Source organism: Pyrus communis, chromosome 16 (assembly GCF_963583255.1).
Source record: "Pyrus communis chromosome 16, drPyrComm1.1, whole genome shotgun sequence".
NCBI lineage: Eukaryota > Viridiplantae > Streptophyta > Magnoliopsida > Rosales > Rosaceae > Pyrus > Pyrus communis.
In genome coordinates, this window is record NC_084818.1 from 1,680,030 (window position 1) to 1,694,694 (window position 14,665).

Below are 14,665 nucleotides of genomic sequence, written 5' to 3' on the forward strand. Positions count from 1 at the left end.
CGAATAACAGATCGTCTCCAAATATGTTCGGCTTGACGAAAGATTTTTTATCATTGGTTGCCGAATGTGTTGAATAATTATTATGCCCCCTAGGCATAATTTCGACTTTTAATTCAAACAACTTAGCCGAATGAGATTTATCTATATCGGCTTTATCACCAATAACCATGTCAATTGGCGTAGTTTCGGTATCTAAAACCATGTCTCCAATTACCATATCAATTGATGTGGTTTTATGGTCTGAAGTCGTGTATTGGTCTTGTTCATCATTGGAACACTCATCTGACAAATCATCTTCTGAGTCAATCTTTGGCTCAAAAACTTAAACATTTTCTTCTAGGCCTACCACACTTTTAGTCTCGACCGAGACAACAGGTGGCCTATGTGTTTCTTTGGCCGCCTTGGCAGTTTCCTGAGATCGAATTTTGATTGTGGGCGGAGTGAAAAATTACCCCCCGGCCCTAGGACTTAACCATTTTTCAAATGGAATTGATTTGTGTTTGTACCATACTTGACCAATCTTGAAACTACTAAGCACCGGTCAACAACATACCGTCAAGGACCCACAAGACTTTTCCTCCAACCAGGAGGCCAATCACAACACGACACATGTCAGTATCAGAAGCCAATCACAAAGCGACACGTGTCGATATCAGAGGCCAATCACAACACGACACGTGTCAATGTCAGAACAAAGCTAGAAACTCTCTTCTATAAAAGGGGATCATTCTCCCACAATAATCCCTAATGTCATTTGTACTAAACTATTCACTAGAACTCACAAAAAGAGAGCTTGAACCTATGTATTAATGTAAACCCTTCACAACTAATGAGAACTTCTCTACTCCGTGGACGTAGCCAATCTGGGTGAACCACGTACATCTTGTGTTATTTGCTTCCCTGTCTCTATTCATTTACATACTTATCCACACTAATGACCAGAGCAACCTAGCGAAGGTCACAAACTTGACACTTTCTGTTGTACCAAAGTCCTCACCGATTTTGTGCATCAACAATTTGTAATCAGAAACGTAAGGAAAACGTTCTTCATCTAGCCAGGCATTAAATCGAGCCCTGTCTTCGTCTACCCATTGCTCTTGTAGGGTAATAGGAGCTTTTATTCCCAACATGTAGGCGAATGATTTTTGCCTGGCTCTCATGCCACGAAGAAGTTTTACCGCTTCCCATGATTTTTTATCCTCCTCAAGGCATTTTCTATTCTCCTCAAGGCGTTGTGTATTCTCCTCTCTGGTTCTTTTCAATTGCTCAAGAAGCTCGTGCAATCGGCTATATGGAGCCGGATTGACATCTTGATATATCATATGAACTTCGTAGTTTTAGCACTGGGTCCCACCGGGCGTGCCAAAATGTTGACCCTAAAAATTACAAAGCCTATGCAGCGCGCAGATCGAATAACTAATAAGCTAACTAAGTCATTCGATTGAATGCGGGGCGTGCCAATTCGTCGGCCGAGCTTGACCGAGGAGTAAAATTCGTTGTGATCGCGTTGAGCGCGTTGCTGACTTCTTAATCTTGCGACTGCGACCGAGGAAGGAACACTCTCGGTCTTTGGGTTCTAGAGCCTGAAGACGAGGCTGCTAGTTCTACGAAGTTCATAAATCGTCGGTGCTCGATTCGGTCACCGTGATTATATTCGTAAGAGTATAAGCACGTCGAATCGACACCAGACTATACGGACACAAATATTCAAAGGTGATGTATGTCTTGATGGTGAACGTGGTTCGGCCGTCAGAATGTTGAACTCTAAAACTCACTTGTGAATATCCGATTATAAAATCACGCGGTGTCCAATATGTCGAATGTTGTGACTCGTAACACCTTACTTCGCCGAGAGGGCTGATAAGATGACCCCTGCCAATAAGGATTCGAAAACCCTTCTCGGCCGAGACTTGGATAGGTAACCAGTCGGCCTTGACGCAGTGCTGTTTAGTAAACTGAAGGTGCTCCTCGGTCGGCTGATTCTACGGCAACAGTGCTGTTTATCCAAACTGAAGGTGTTCGCCGGTTGCCTCCACAGTGCTGTTTATCCAAAGTGAAGGTGTGTCGGCGGAAAAAGAAAAGGAAAAATCTCAAGGTGTTTGAGAGGTTTTGTGCAGGACAATTGTATGTTGAATTGAAGGTCCCCATTCTGCTGCATGGCGTCTGTATTTATAGGAATATATTTTCTGTTTAGCACGGTCTGGATAATAAGTAGAAACCGACTAAAACTCAAACTGGTAAAAAATAACTGATCTGCGACATAGGTGCCAAAGCCTATCTTCAGATGGTTGATTATTCAAAGATAATAAAACCCACCTTGACTTGTCCCATCGTAATTAAAAACCTAGCCTAGCTAGGCTTTCTTTTCTTGTCATAATTCTATCACTCATCCATACATCCTGATCCCATTTAATGAATTTCAAACCATTTAATATTCATTTCTGACTACTTGTCAATCAACCTAACCTACTTAGGTTTTCTATTCATCATTATCCAAAACTTGCAGATCCATGCTATGCCACGTGAAAAGTCCAAGCCGAGCTGTTTTAATTCACGCAGTACACTGCTACCAAATCCAAATTAACTCGGCCTGTTCTGCTTGCTTCTACATTGAGGTTGTGATTTGCATCCCACTTATTTTGTACAAGATAATATCAAGATAACTCACACTTAAAAAATAATTATTATGATAAAAAGATCATAATATTACCTTTAATAATAATAAAATTATCTTCACTTTTATTTGACGGTGTGGAGCTATACTTATTCCACGGCCTTGATTGCACGAGCTGATGATGTAAATTTGAGTCCAAACACCTAATTAAGTAGTTAAGGCCACGCTTCATAACTATCTAGTTTCTAATTTCGGGATCTCTCAGTTAGCATGTTATAATTCTCTCTAGAAGTAATTTTTCTTTAAATATTATTTTGAAAGTGCTTTTAAAACAAGTAAAGGAGCTTTAATGGATTTTTAGGTTGAAAAAACATTTAAAGTGCTTTTTGAAAAAAAAACACACGCGAAACACCTCAAGTGTTTTTTCCAAAAGCACTTGCATTCTTATGAAAAATATAAGAAGCGCTTACGTGTGTAAGTGGTTTGTGAAGAAAGAATTTCCAACCCGACCTAACTTAATCGACGTTTTATGTGAAACTTGGACTAAACAGGCCTTATCTAACTTGACTGAAGAGGTCCCAAGAAGAAGACTGGCACCCATTTCGTACCTGCAAAACACGTCCGTCATACTTTTCTTCCCCTAAACCTTAACCAATAAGTCTCCTACACCTATAAGTACACGTCTCACCCAAGCACTTTGAGCAACAACCCAAAAAAACACATATAAAAATGGCATCCAAAACACAAACCCTAGCCCTAACTCTGTCCCTCTTGGTCCTCATTTCTTCATGCAAGTCCTCCCAAGCCGCCGGAATTGCGATCTATTGGGGCCAAAACGGTAACGAAGGAACCTTAGCAGATGCTTGCAACTCAGGCAACTACCAGTTTGTTAACATAGCTTTCCTCATTACTTTCGGAAACAACCAAACCCCTGTCTTAAACCTCGCCGGCCACTGCGACCCCGCTAGTGGTACTTGCACGGGGCTGAGTGCCGACATCAAAACCTGCCAATCAAAAAACATAAAAGTCCTCCTCTCGATTGGAGGGGCCTCCGGAAGTTACTCTCTCACTTCAGCTGATGATGCAAGGCAAGTTGCTGATTACATCTGGAACAACTTCTTAGGTGGTCAGTCAGCTTCGCGCCCGCTTGGGGACGCGGTTTTGGACGGCGTTGATTTCGACATTGAGGCGGGTGGTGGGCAGTTCTATGATGAGCTCGCCAGGTCACTCAACGGACACAACGGACAGGCAAAAACGGTCTATTTAGCCGCAGCTCCACAATGTCCGATCCCGGATGCTCACCTAGACAGCGCAATCCAAACCGGTTTATTTGACTACGTTTGGGTTCAGTTCTACAACAACGGCCAATGCCAGTATGCAGACGGTAATGCCGACGCTCTTTTGAACAGTTGGAACCAATGGGCCTCGGTTCCAGCCACCCAGGTGTTCATGGGGTTACCGGCGTCTACTGATGCCGCGGGCAGCGGATTTATTCCTGCTGATGCTCTCAAGTCACAAGTCCTTCCAACAATTAAGAAATCGGCCAAGTATGGAGGAGTTATGCTTTGGAACAGGTGGTATGACATTAACAGCGGTTATAGTGCATCCATTAAGGACAGCATCTAATTAACTTCTCTGCCTCAATAGATGATACTACTTATAATAAAGTGTGTTGGGGATGATGACGCATCATTCCTTACCTTTTGAATAAAACATGCAGATGTATTTTTGGGAGAGATCTTTTACTTATTCAGAATTTGGGTAGTACAATACATTATATAAGTGGAGGCATATTTAAAAAAATAAAAATTTTCTTTACTTATATAATAACATGTGGTGCACCATTCCGTATTTCTAATACACTAAAAAATTCTTGTATATTTTACGATAAAACATGTTATTGCATGTACTAATTTTTTAAATTGAATAAACTATGGTACATAAAGGGTGATGTGATGTAGTTACTATGAAATGAAGCTATACGTCCAAATATATGAGTGAGGACCCTCTCTCCAAATAAATTGTCGGGTATCATTGTCAATGGTTTTACATGATAGGTAGGCACTGTGTGTATGAAGGCTAACTAGCTCATATTGTAAAGGCTAGCTAGCTTTATACTTATCCAAAGGCTCTCTCAAATTTGGAATGAAAGTATCACATAATAGTATAAAGCTAGCCTTTGAATGAAAGTATCACGGGTGAAGTGGTACTACTGTATAACTTAATAACTTCTTGGAGGGATCACGTCCAATATTGTCCCAAAAAATTTTGAGCATTAGATTTTGATTTTTATATTTTCAAACAAAGATCTAACTATTGAAATACATAGAGTACTAAGTGAAGAAACCAGAGAATACTAAGAGACTTGTTTTACTGAATATTCCTCTTCTCATTTACTTTGTTTTCTTAATTACAAATGTGTTTCTTAGTACATATATATAGCTGAAGCTATGCACAAGGTTTTCTCTAACAACTGTAACAAACATAACAAATCTAGGTAATTATTATTACAACTATAACAGAAATAATATCCTACACTATATGAGCTGTCATGACTTGGCATCTTTATCTTTACACCCCCTCAAGCTGAGCTTGGACATACTAGGAGTACCAAGAGAAAGCTTGGATTGAAGAAATAGAAACCGATTTTTAGATAAGGATTTAGTATGAATATCAGCAATCTGGTCCTCACTGCAAACATACTTAACTTGAATCAGATTGGCAATGACAAGCTCCCGTATATAGTGGTAATCAATCTCCACATGTTTAGTGCGGGCATGAAAGACTGGATTGGAAGCAAGAGAGATTGCAGAGATATTATCACACCAAATAGTAGGCTTAACAGAGGACAGGAACCCAAAATCTCGAAAAAGCTTACAAACCCAAGTTATTTCAGCAGCAGTATGAGCGAGAGACCGGTATTCAGCCTCAGTAGAAGAACGAGCTACTGTAGGCTGCTTTTTAGCACTCCAACTGACTAAATTTGAGCCAAAAAAGACACAAAATCCACTCGTGGATCGCCGATCAAAGGTACAGCCAGCCCAGTCCGCATCAGAAAAAGCAGAAAGAGTAAGAGGACCTTTGTGAAACCAGATACCATGGGAAGAGGTACCTTTGAGAAATCTAAGGATTCGCTTGGCAGCCTGCATATGAGAATCCGTGGGAGCATGCATGAATTGGCATACTTGATTTACAGCAAAAGAAATATTAGGCCTAGTCCAAGTTAAATACTGAAGGCCACCCACAATAGATCGATACTCAGAAGGATTATCCAATGGTATACCACTATGATCCAGTTTAATAGTGCCTATGGGTGTAGAGCAAGGCTTAGCACCCTCCATTTTCGTCCGTTGCAACAAGTCCAGCAAGTATTTGCTTTGATGCAGAAAGAGCCCTGCAGTGGTTCGTTGAACTTCAAGACCCAAGAAATAATGTAAAGGACCTAAGTCCTTGACAGGGAACAAAGAACTCAGTTGCTAAATGAACAGATTGCACACAGATGAATCAGGACCACTAACCAAGATATCATCCACATAAACAAGGACAATAACCAGAACTGGATCTTTAAGAACAAACAGAGAGGCATCAGAGGAAGACTGAGTAAAGCCAAGAGACTGGAGAGCTTGAAACAACTTATCAAACCATGCACGTGGAGCCTGTTTGAGGCCATACAAAGATTTCTTGAGTTTGCACACATGATTTGGGAAGTTCGAATCACTGAAACCAGGGGGCTGAAGCATGAAGACATCTTCTTGTAAGTCACCATGCAGAAATGCATTACTAATATCAAGTTGGTGCAAAAACCAATCGAATTGCACTGCAAAGGTCAACAAAATCCGAATCGTAACAGGCTTGGCTACGGGACTGAAGGTTTCTTGATAGTCCAGGCCTTCTTTTTGATGAAAACCCTTGGCAACAAGCCGGGCTTTATACCGGTCAATAAAGCCATCAGGCTTTTTCTTGACGCGAAACACCCACTTACAGCCGACAACATTCTGAGAGGAAGAAGAAGGAACTAAAACCCAGGTACCAGTAGATAGTAGTGCATTAAACTCTGCTTGCATAGCAGATCGCCATTCAGCAAACTTAGAAGCTTGATTATAGGTTGTGGGGACATAATCATGAGAGGAGAGTAAGGGATGTTTGGTAGCAGTATAGGCTTTGGGTTTAAAAATACCATTTTTAGACCTAGTAACCATGGGATGAAAATTTGGAACTGGTAAAGGAGACAAGGAGGAAGATGGTGAAGGACTTAAAGGGGTTGGGAAGGGAGAAACAGGAGAAGTAGGAACAGGTAAAGGAGAAGAGATAGAAGGAGAACTGGGAAGAAAAAAGGATCAGAGAGAAACAGGAAATTGCAGATCAATATTAGGAGAGACAAGAGGAACAGAAACAGAAGCAGTAGCAGGCTTGGGAGCAAAAGGAAAAGACTGTTCATTAAACAAAACATGCCGAGAAATATAGACTCAGGCAGTGGCCATATCTAAGCACCGATAACCCTTGTGTTGCAAACTATAGCCAAGAAACACACACTGCTTGCTTTTGCCATCAAGTTTAGAATGAACATAAGGTTTTAACCATGGATAACAGCTACACCCAAAAACCTTGAGCCGAGTGTAATCAGGTAATGTTCGAAATAATAACTCCCAAAGAGACTGTGCAAGACCAGAAATAGGTAACCGGTTGATCAAATAAGTAGCAGTAGACAGAGCTTCAACCCAATAGACTTGAGGAACATGAGATGCTACTAACAGTGTCCGAGCTGTTTCAACAAGATGGCGATGCTTACGTTCTACACAGCCATTCTGTTCAGGTGTGTGTGGACAACTGAACTGATGAAAAATCCCATGTAAAGCAAGATAAGACTGAAAAGAAGTACTAGTAAATTCACCCCCTGAGTCAGAACGAATAGCTTTTATTTGATTGCCAACTGATTTCTCCACATAAGTCTTGAAGGTTACAAAAGTAGAATACACCTCAGATTTTCTTTTCAAAGGAAAGAACCAGCTATATCTGGTGTAATCATCAACTATCAAAAGATAGTACTGAAAACCACTTACAGAAGAAACAGGGGCAGGTCCCCATACATCACAATGAAGTAAAGCTAGACTATGAGAAGTAGAGGAACCAACAGAACAAAATGGCAGTTTATGATTTTTAGCTATAGCACAATCCGAACAGAATAAGTCAACTGAGGATTTACCAGCTAGGGCAAGCTTATTACCAGAAATCACTTTACGAAAAATAGTAGACGAAGGATGACCCAATCGACTATGCCAAATCTTCACAGGAGCTTTAATACTGACCAGAGCAGAGTGAGAACTTGAAGAGGAAAGACCAGGCAGAGGAGAGCCTTGCAGATGATAGGATCCATCCTTAACGGGTCCCCGCAAAAGCATCTTCCCCGTAGAACGATCCTTGACAAGAAATCCATCAGAATCAAGGGTCAATGAAACTGAATTATCGTTGACAAAGTGAAAGGCAGATAACAAGTTGTGCTTCATTTGAGGAACATGAAGGACATTGTTCAATTTAAAACAAGAACTAGGAGTACATAACAAAAAAGAACCAATATGATTGATAGACAGACCTTTACCATCACCAATATAAACTTTGTCTTCACCAGTGTAAGGAGGGGGAGAAGAGATGTTGGAGATGTCATTTGTAATGTGAGACGTAGCACCCGAGTCAATAAGCCAGGAAGGAGAAGAGGACTTGGATGTGTAATGGGCGCACATTGCAGCAAGCTTTGCTGGAGGAATTCGACTAGAAATATCTGGATTCATGCGATCAAAACAGTCAATGGCTTCATGACTGGAGTTCCCACAGATCTGACAGGGCATACGAAAACCAGAGGAGAATGGACCACGAGAACTAGAGTTGGAATGATGACCACGAGTTGAACCAGATTAGAATCCAGAATTGTAGTGGCCCCGATTGTTAAAAACACGAGAGTTGCGGCCACGATTAGAATTGTATCGAAAAGAATTATGAAGTGGAGAATGTTGAGCAGCCAAAGCTTGGGGTGGTGTAGGAAGAAGCGGTGGTGCAGCTTGAGCCGAGAGAGCATGAAATGGTTCAGTGCTTGGAGAGGATGCAAGTTTCTTCCGGCGAGTCATGGAAAGTTCCTTGGTGAGTAATAACCCATGGAGTTCATCAAGAGAAGTGGAAGACATACGGAGCATGATAGAATCAATGAATGATTCAAACTCATCAGGAAGACCAGCCAGTGTAGCAACAATAAGATCACGATCGGAGACCGAAGCACCGGCAACAGTAAGAGAATCAGAAATCTCTTTGATCTGTTGCAAGTAATCACCCATGGATTGAGAACCTTTCTGAAGATTCTGAAGACGAGAATGGAGCTGATGAATATGGGCATCAGAAACACCACCAAAACGCTGCTCAAGTTTGAGCCATAGATCTCTGGATGAAGAAACACCAACCGTGAATGGAACAACTTCCTCAGAGAGCGTGGAATTAAACCAGATGAGAAGATTCTGATCCTTCTCATACCAACTCTCAAAAGTAGGATTCAGAGATCGATCTGGTAGAAACGGCGCCGGACACGGTTCAGATCCATCAACAAGACCAAGAAGCTTGTAGCAACGAAGAATTGGGGCAAAAAGAGCACACCATGGCAAATAGTTCGAACGATTGAGCTTGATCGGGACCATGCTACCAATGTCTTGAATAGTAAGAGATGTGTACGATTGAGACAAATTAGGGTTTGAAGCGGACGAATTCGGCAGAATCGGAGAAGAGGAGTCAGGAGGTAGCGCCATCAGAAATCAAGATCAAGAAGACAAAATCAAGATCAGAGAATCAATCAACCAGCAACAACTTACAAGACGAAGAACAGATCAGAGATTGGAGAAGAAATCTCAGCGGAAGAGATCAGGATCGAAGAGTGCCGTGAGGCGGTGGCGATGGATACCATGAAGAAACCAGAGAATACTAAGAGACTTGTTTTACTGAATATTCCTCTTCTCATTTACTTTGTTTTCTTAATTACAAATGTGTTTCTTAGTACATATATATAGCTGAAGCTATGCACAAGGTTTTCTCTAACAACCGTAACAAATATAACAAATCTAGGTAATTATTATTACAACTATAACAGAAATAATATCCTACACTATATGAGCTGTCATGACTTGGCATCTTTATCTTTACTAAGTACTCGGAAGTACCCAATAAAGTCCCTCCAAAGTCTCCCATCTTGTTACGATGCCAAGTGACATCATTGTATTAGACAGGGAAGATATTTTTGTGGTTGGCGGCCGCTCCTGAGGTGTCCAGGAGTGGGTATATTCCGACTGCTTTGCTGAAATATATGTTGCTCTAAGTGGCAATTCTACTGAAATTTCTCCGAAAAATTTGACATTCCATTTGCCTACACCGGATAGTAAACATGCGAGTCTAAACTCTAAATTAAACTAACCCAAACCCATTTTCACATCACCACAATCCAATTCATGAGAACCATTACTCGCTAAATGTTGCCCCATACATGAGTAATTAAACTCGTTTAAGAAAATTTTTTAAATGATTGAAAACGATTTTAGAAAAAATGTTTCTAAAAGTATTTTCAGTCATTTAAAAGCACTTTTTAAATGTTCAATCATTTAAAAGCACTTCCTAAATGTGCCCTAAATTTTATTTGAAAGTTTTTTTCCGACTGCGAAATTAAAGCACCGTGATTAGATCGAAGTCCTTGGCCAATGGCCATCCTCAGCTAAAATCCAAGATGTATATAGCAGCCAGCAATTTTGGTTAAAAGCATATTCCATTTGGTTTCTATCTACGAACTTTCCAAAACGTTCATGTGATGTGATGGGATGATAAGTAGAGATTTTTCAATGATACACAGGGTACATCAAATGTAATAATATAATTGGTTGGAAACTTTAAAAAAAAAAATTCAAGCAATTTTATTATAACACTTGTTGTACCGGACCGTATTCCTGCACACTGAAAAAAATTTGGCTACGATATAGCTGTGTTGACTGTCCACTTATTGTCTCATCATATTTTTTTTTTGTCAAATTTGATGGCTTTTTAGTTTCGGAAACTCTCAATTAGCATGCTATAATTCTCTCTAGAAGTAATTTTTCATAAAATATCAGTTGGAAGTGCCTTTAAAACAACTAAAAGACCTTTGAAATCATAAAAAATTTAGTACTTTTAGGTTGAAAAAACACTTAATGCTTTCTGAAAAAACACATGCCAAGCACCTTAAGTGTACTTTTTTTTTTTTTTTTAAAAAAACCACTTGCATTTTTATGAAAATATAATAAGCGCTTTTGTGTGAAAGTGGTTTTGAAAAATGCATTTTCAACACGACCAAATTTAATTGAAGGTTCTAAGTTGTCGAGTGAAACTTGGACTAAGTAAACAGGCCCTAACTTGATTGACGCGGTTGCAAGCAGAAGACTGGCACCCATTTCTTACCCGCAGAACACGTCTGTCATACTTTATTTCCCCTAAACCGTAACCAATAAGTCTCCTGCACCTATAAGTACATGTCCCCTCCCAAGCACTTTGAGCAACAACCCAAAAAAACACATACAAAAATGGCATCCAAAACACAAACCCTAGCCCTAACTCTGTCCCTCTTGATCCTCCTTTCTTCATGCAAGTCCTCCCAAGCCGCCGGAATTGCGATCTATTGGGGCCAAAATGGCAACGAAGGAACCCTGGCAGATGCTTGCAACTCAGGCAACTACCAGTTTGTTAACATAGCTTTCCTCACTACTTTCGGAAACAACCAAACCCCTGTCCTAAACCTCGCCGGCCACTGCGACCCCGCTAGTGGTACTTGCACGGGGCTGAGTGCCGACATCCAAACCTGCCAATCACAAAACATAAAAGTCCTCCTCTCGATTGGAGGGGGCTCCGGAAGTTACTCTCTCACTTCAGCTGATGATGCAAGGCAAGTTGCTGATTACATCTGGAACAACTTCTTAGGTGGTCAGTCCGCTTCGCGCCCGCTTGGGGACGCGGTTTTGGACGGCGTTGATTTCGACATTGAGGCGGGTGGTGCGCAGTTCTATGATGAGCTCGCCAGGTCACTCAACGGACACAACGGACAGGCAAAAACGGTCTATTTAGCCGCAGCTCCACAATGTCCGATCCCGGATGCTCACCTAGACGGCGCTATCCAAACCGGTTTATTTGACTACGTTTGGGTTCAGTTCTACAACAACGGCCAATGCCAGTATGCAGACGGTAATGCCGACGCTCTTTTGAACAGTTGGAACCAATGGGCCTCGGTTCCGGCCACCCAGGTGTTCATGGGGTTACCGGCAGCTCCTGAGGCCGCTCCGAGCGGCGGTTTTATTCCTGCTGACGCTCTCAAGTCACAAGTTCTTCCAACTATTAAGAATTCGGCCAAGTATGGAGGAGTTATGCTTTGGAGCAGGCAGTATGACAACGGTTATAGTGCATCCATTAAGGACAGCATAAATTAACTTCTCTGCCTCAATGGATGCTGCTACTTATAATAAAGTGTGTTAGGGATGATGACGCATCATTTCTTACCTTTTGAATAAAACATGCATATGTATTTTTGGAGACATATTTACAGATTCGAAATTCGGTGGTACAACACATATTATATAAATAGATGCACATTTAAAAAACAAATTTTTCTCCACTTATATAATGGTATGTGATGTATCACTCTGTATTTCTGATAAACTGAAGAATTCATCGTATTTTTTACGATAAAACATGTTATTGCATGTACTAATTTTTGAAATTGAATAAAATATAGTTTTACATAAAGGGCGATGTGATGTAGTTATGAAAAGAAATTATAGGTCCAAATAAATTGTCTTGTATCATTGTCAATGGTTTTACATGATTGGCCGGCACTGTGTGTATGGAGGCTAGCTAGCTCATATTGTAAGGGCTAGCTTTATACTTATTCAAAGGCTCTCTCAAATATGGAATGAAAGTATCACATATTAGTATAAAACTAGCCTTTAAATGAAAGTGTCACGGTTGAAGTGGTACTACTGTATAACCTATTAATTTTTTGGAGGTATTGCATTCAATGTCTCAAAAAATTTTGAGCGGTACTACGGGTACTTTGAGGGGGCGTTTGTTTGCCCTCACTAAGTCGGACTGGACTGGACTGGACTAGCTATTAGTCCAATACCGTGTTTGTTCCATGCTGGGACTAACATTAATGAGACTAAAGGGGACTAGCATGGACAAAACTCTTCACTAAGAGGTCTTAGCGAGACCCCTCAATAACCATGGGACTAGCTAAGACTATCTTCTCTTTCTCGTCCTTGTCATGCTCAACGACCACTCCCGACAGACTCCTCGTCATCTCTGGTCACCTACATCAATCATTAACTTTCCGACTCTCTTTTAGATCCATTTCACAACCAACTTTCATATAAAATATACCAAATTGAAGCTGGGAGTGACAAGATTACGATTTTACCTAAATCGAGGCCAAAATGTGGTCGAATGTGGCCGGAAAATGGCCTGGAAGTCTTGGCCTGTTTGGGCTTCTTCAAATCCATGACAGATTCGAGCATGCAAAGCTAAGATCTCGGTCCAGGGATGGTGATGAATTTTTTGGCGGTGCTAACTTTATCCAATTTAACGAGGGTTAGCTGGAAAACACATCGGGAAACCTGTAACTCGTCGGGAAAATTGGAGCCGCGAGGTTCCGTTTGAACAACGCATAGCTAGAGAGGGAGGGAGGACAGAGAAATAGAGACTGGAATTAATAAGGAGTTTGACCAGGAATGAGAAAGAGACATGAATTGAGAGGTCTGAGAGGAAAAAAAGAGGGAGAGGGAGGGACGATGAGAGAAAAGGAAAAGAGTGGGACGGAAATGGTAGGAAAAGATGGAGAAAAAGATAAGATCATAATAAAATATTAATAATTTAATATTAAATAATATAATAGAATTTGTTATTATCCAGCTTCTTAGTCCAATACTGCACCAAACGCTTCACTAAGTTAGTCCAGTTTAGTCTAGTCTAAGCCAGTCCAGCTTAGTCCTTGAAGCTAATCCAATCCGAGATAGTTCGGCGCAACAAACACCCCCTGAATGTTTTAATTGTTATATTTTGATTTTTATATTTTTAAACAAAAGTTTAACGGTTAAAATGCATCGAGTACCGAGTACTCGGAAGTACCCAATAAAGTCCCTTCAAAGTCTCCCATCTTGTTAAGACGCCAAGTGACATCATTGTATTAGAAAGATATTTTTGGGGTTGCCGGCCGCTCCTTAGGCGGCCGTAAGTGGGTATATTCCAGCTGCTTCGCTGAATTCGGAAATTCTACTGGTGATAATAAAGAAGTCGTCGAAGTATGGTGGTGTGATGTTAAGTTTTGTGATGATAAAAGTGGATTTAGTTCTTCCATCATCGGAAGAGTTTGACTTTTGTAACTCAATGTTTTGGTTAGTCCCTAAAATATTATATCAAATAAATAGGATATCATTATCTTAATAAGATAAAGTGGTGCTATCTATGCACTTAATTTTATTTTTCACATATTCTCTTTTAATTTTTGTTATTTGATATTCTTCAATTCATTCGATCTAACAGCTGAAAATTGAGAGAAGTGTGCAAAAAATAAAAAAGAATTTGTGAATAGCACTCTAATAAGATATTGTCAGTTTGATAATTATACAAACGAATGTTGTTTAATTTTGTTTATGAAGTCCCTATCAACAATTTTTGTTTGACTTTTGACCTTAGTTAATAAATACCTCATTCCGTCGAGACCAGTTCAAGCGCTTACGATCTGTATAATCACGCTATCTATAAAATAACTTTCATAAAATTACGGACTCTCTCAATCTTGATCCTAACCTAGTCAACGTTCAACGGCCACGCGACAAACGGTATATGCTGCGGATATTATAAGGTGACAATCTGTCTCCTCAATCAAACTACTAAAAAAATTTAGACAGTTTGAGTAAAAATTTAAGACATTTCACTCAAACTGCCAAATTTATACTTAAACAACTTACTGTTCTAAAACATACACCCAAACTAATTAGGGGGAAATCGGAA

At 40.3% G+C, this 14,665-nt stretch overlaps 2 protein-coding genes across 2 annotated transcripts; both read left to right on the top strand.

The window, feature by feature from the left end:
- The first annotated feature begins 3,303 nt into the window (after nucleotides 1–3,303).
- On the top strand, nucleotides 3,304–4,350 carry LOC137720232 (acidic endochitinase SE2-like). The gene has a single exon (XM_068459272.1). The coding sequence runs from the start codon at nucleotides 3,344–3,346 to the stop codon at nucleotides 4,238–4,240; it is 897 nt and encodes a 298-aa protein (XP_068315373.1). The 5' UTR covers nucleotides 3,304–3,343; the 3' UTR covers nucleotides 4,241–4,350.
- A 6,801-nt stretch (nucleotides 4,351–11,151) lies between these two features.
- On the top strand, nucleotides 11,152–12,150 carry LOC137720094 (acidic endochitinase-like). The gene has a single exon (XM_068459105.1). It carries the CDS (start codon nucleotides 11,191–11,193, stop codon nucleotides 12,085–12,087), a length of 897 nt encoding a protein of 298 aa, XP_068315206.1. The 5' UTR covers nucleotides 11,152–11,190; the 3' UTR covers nucleotides 12,088–12,150.
- Nucleotides 12,151–14,665: the final 2,515 nt, after the last annotated feature.

Coding starts and splice junctions, on each gene's coding strand:
- LOC137720232 (XM_068459272.1), top strand. CDS start 3,344: ATGGCATCCAAAACACAAACCCTAGCCCTAACTCTGTCCCTCTTGGTC.
- LOC137720094 (XM_068459105.1), top strand. CDS start 11,191: ATGGCATCCAAAACACAAACCCTAGCCCTAACTCTGTCCCTCTTGATC.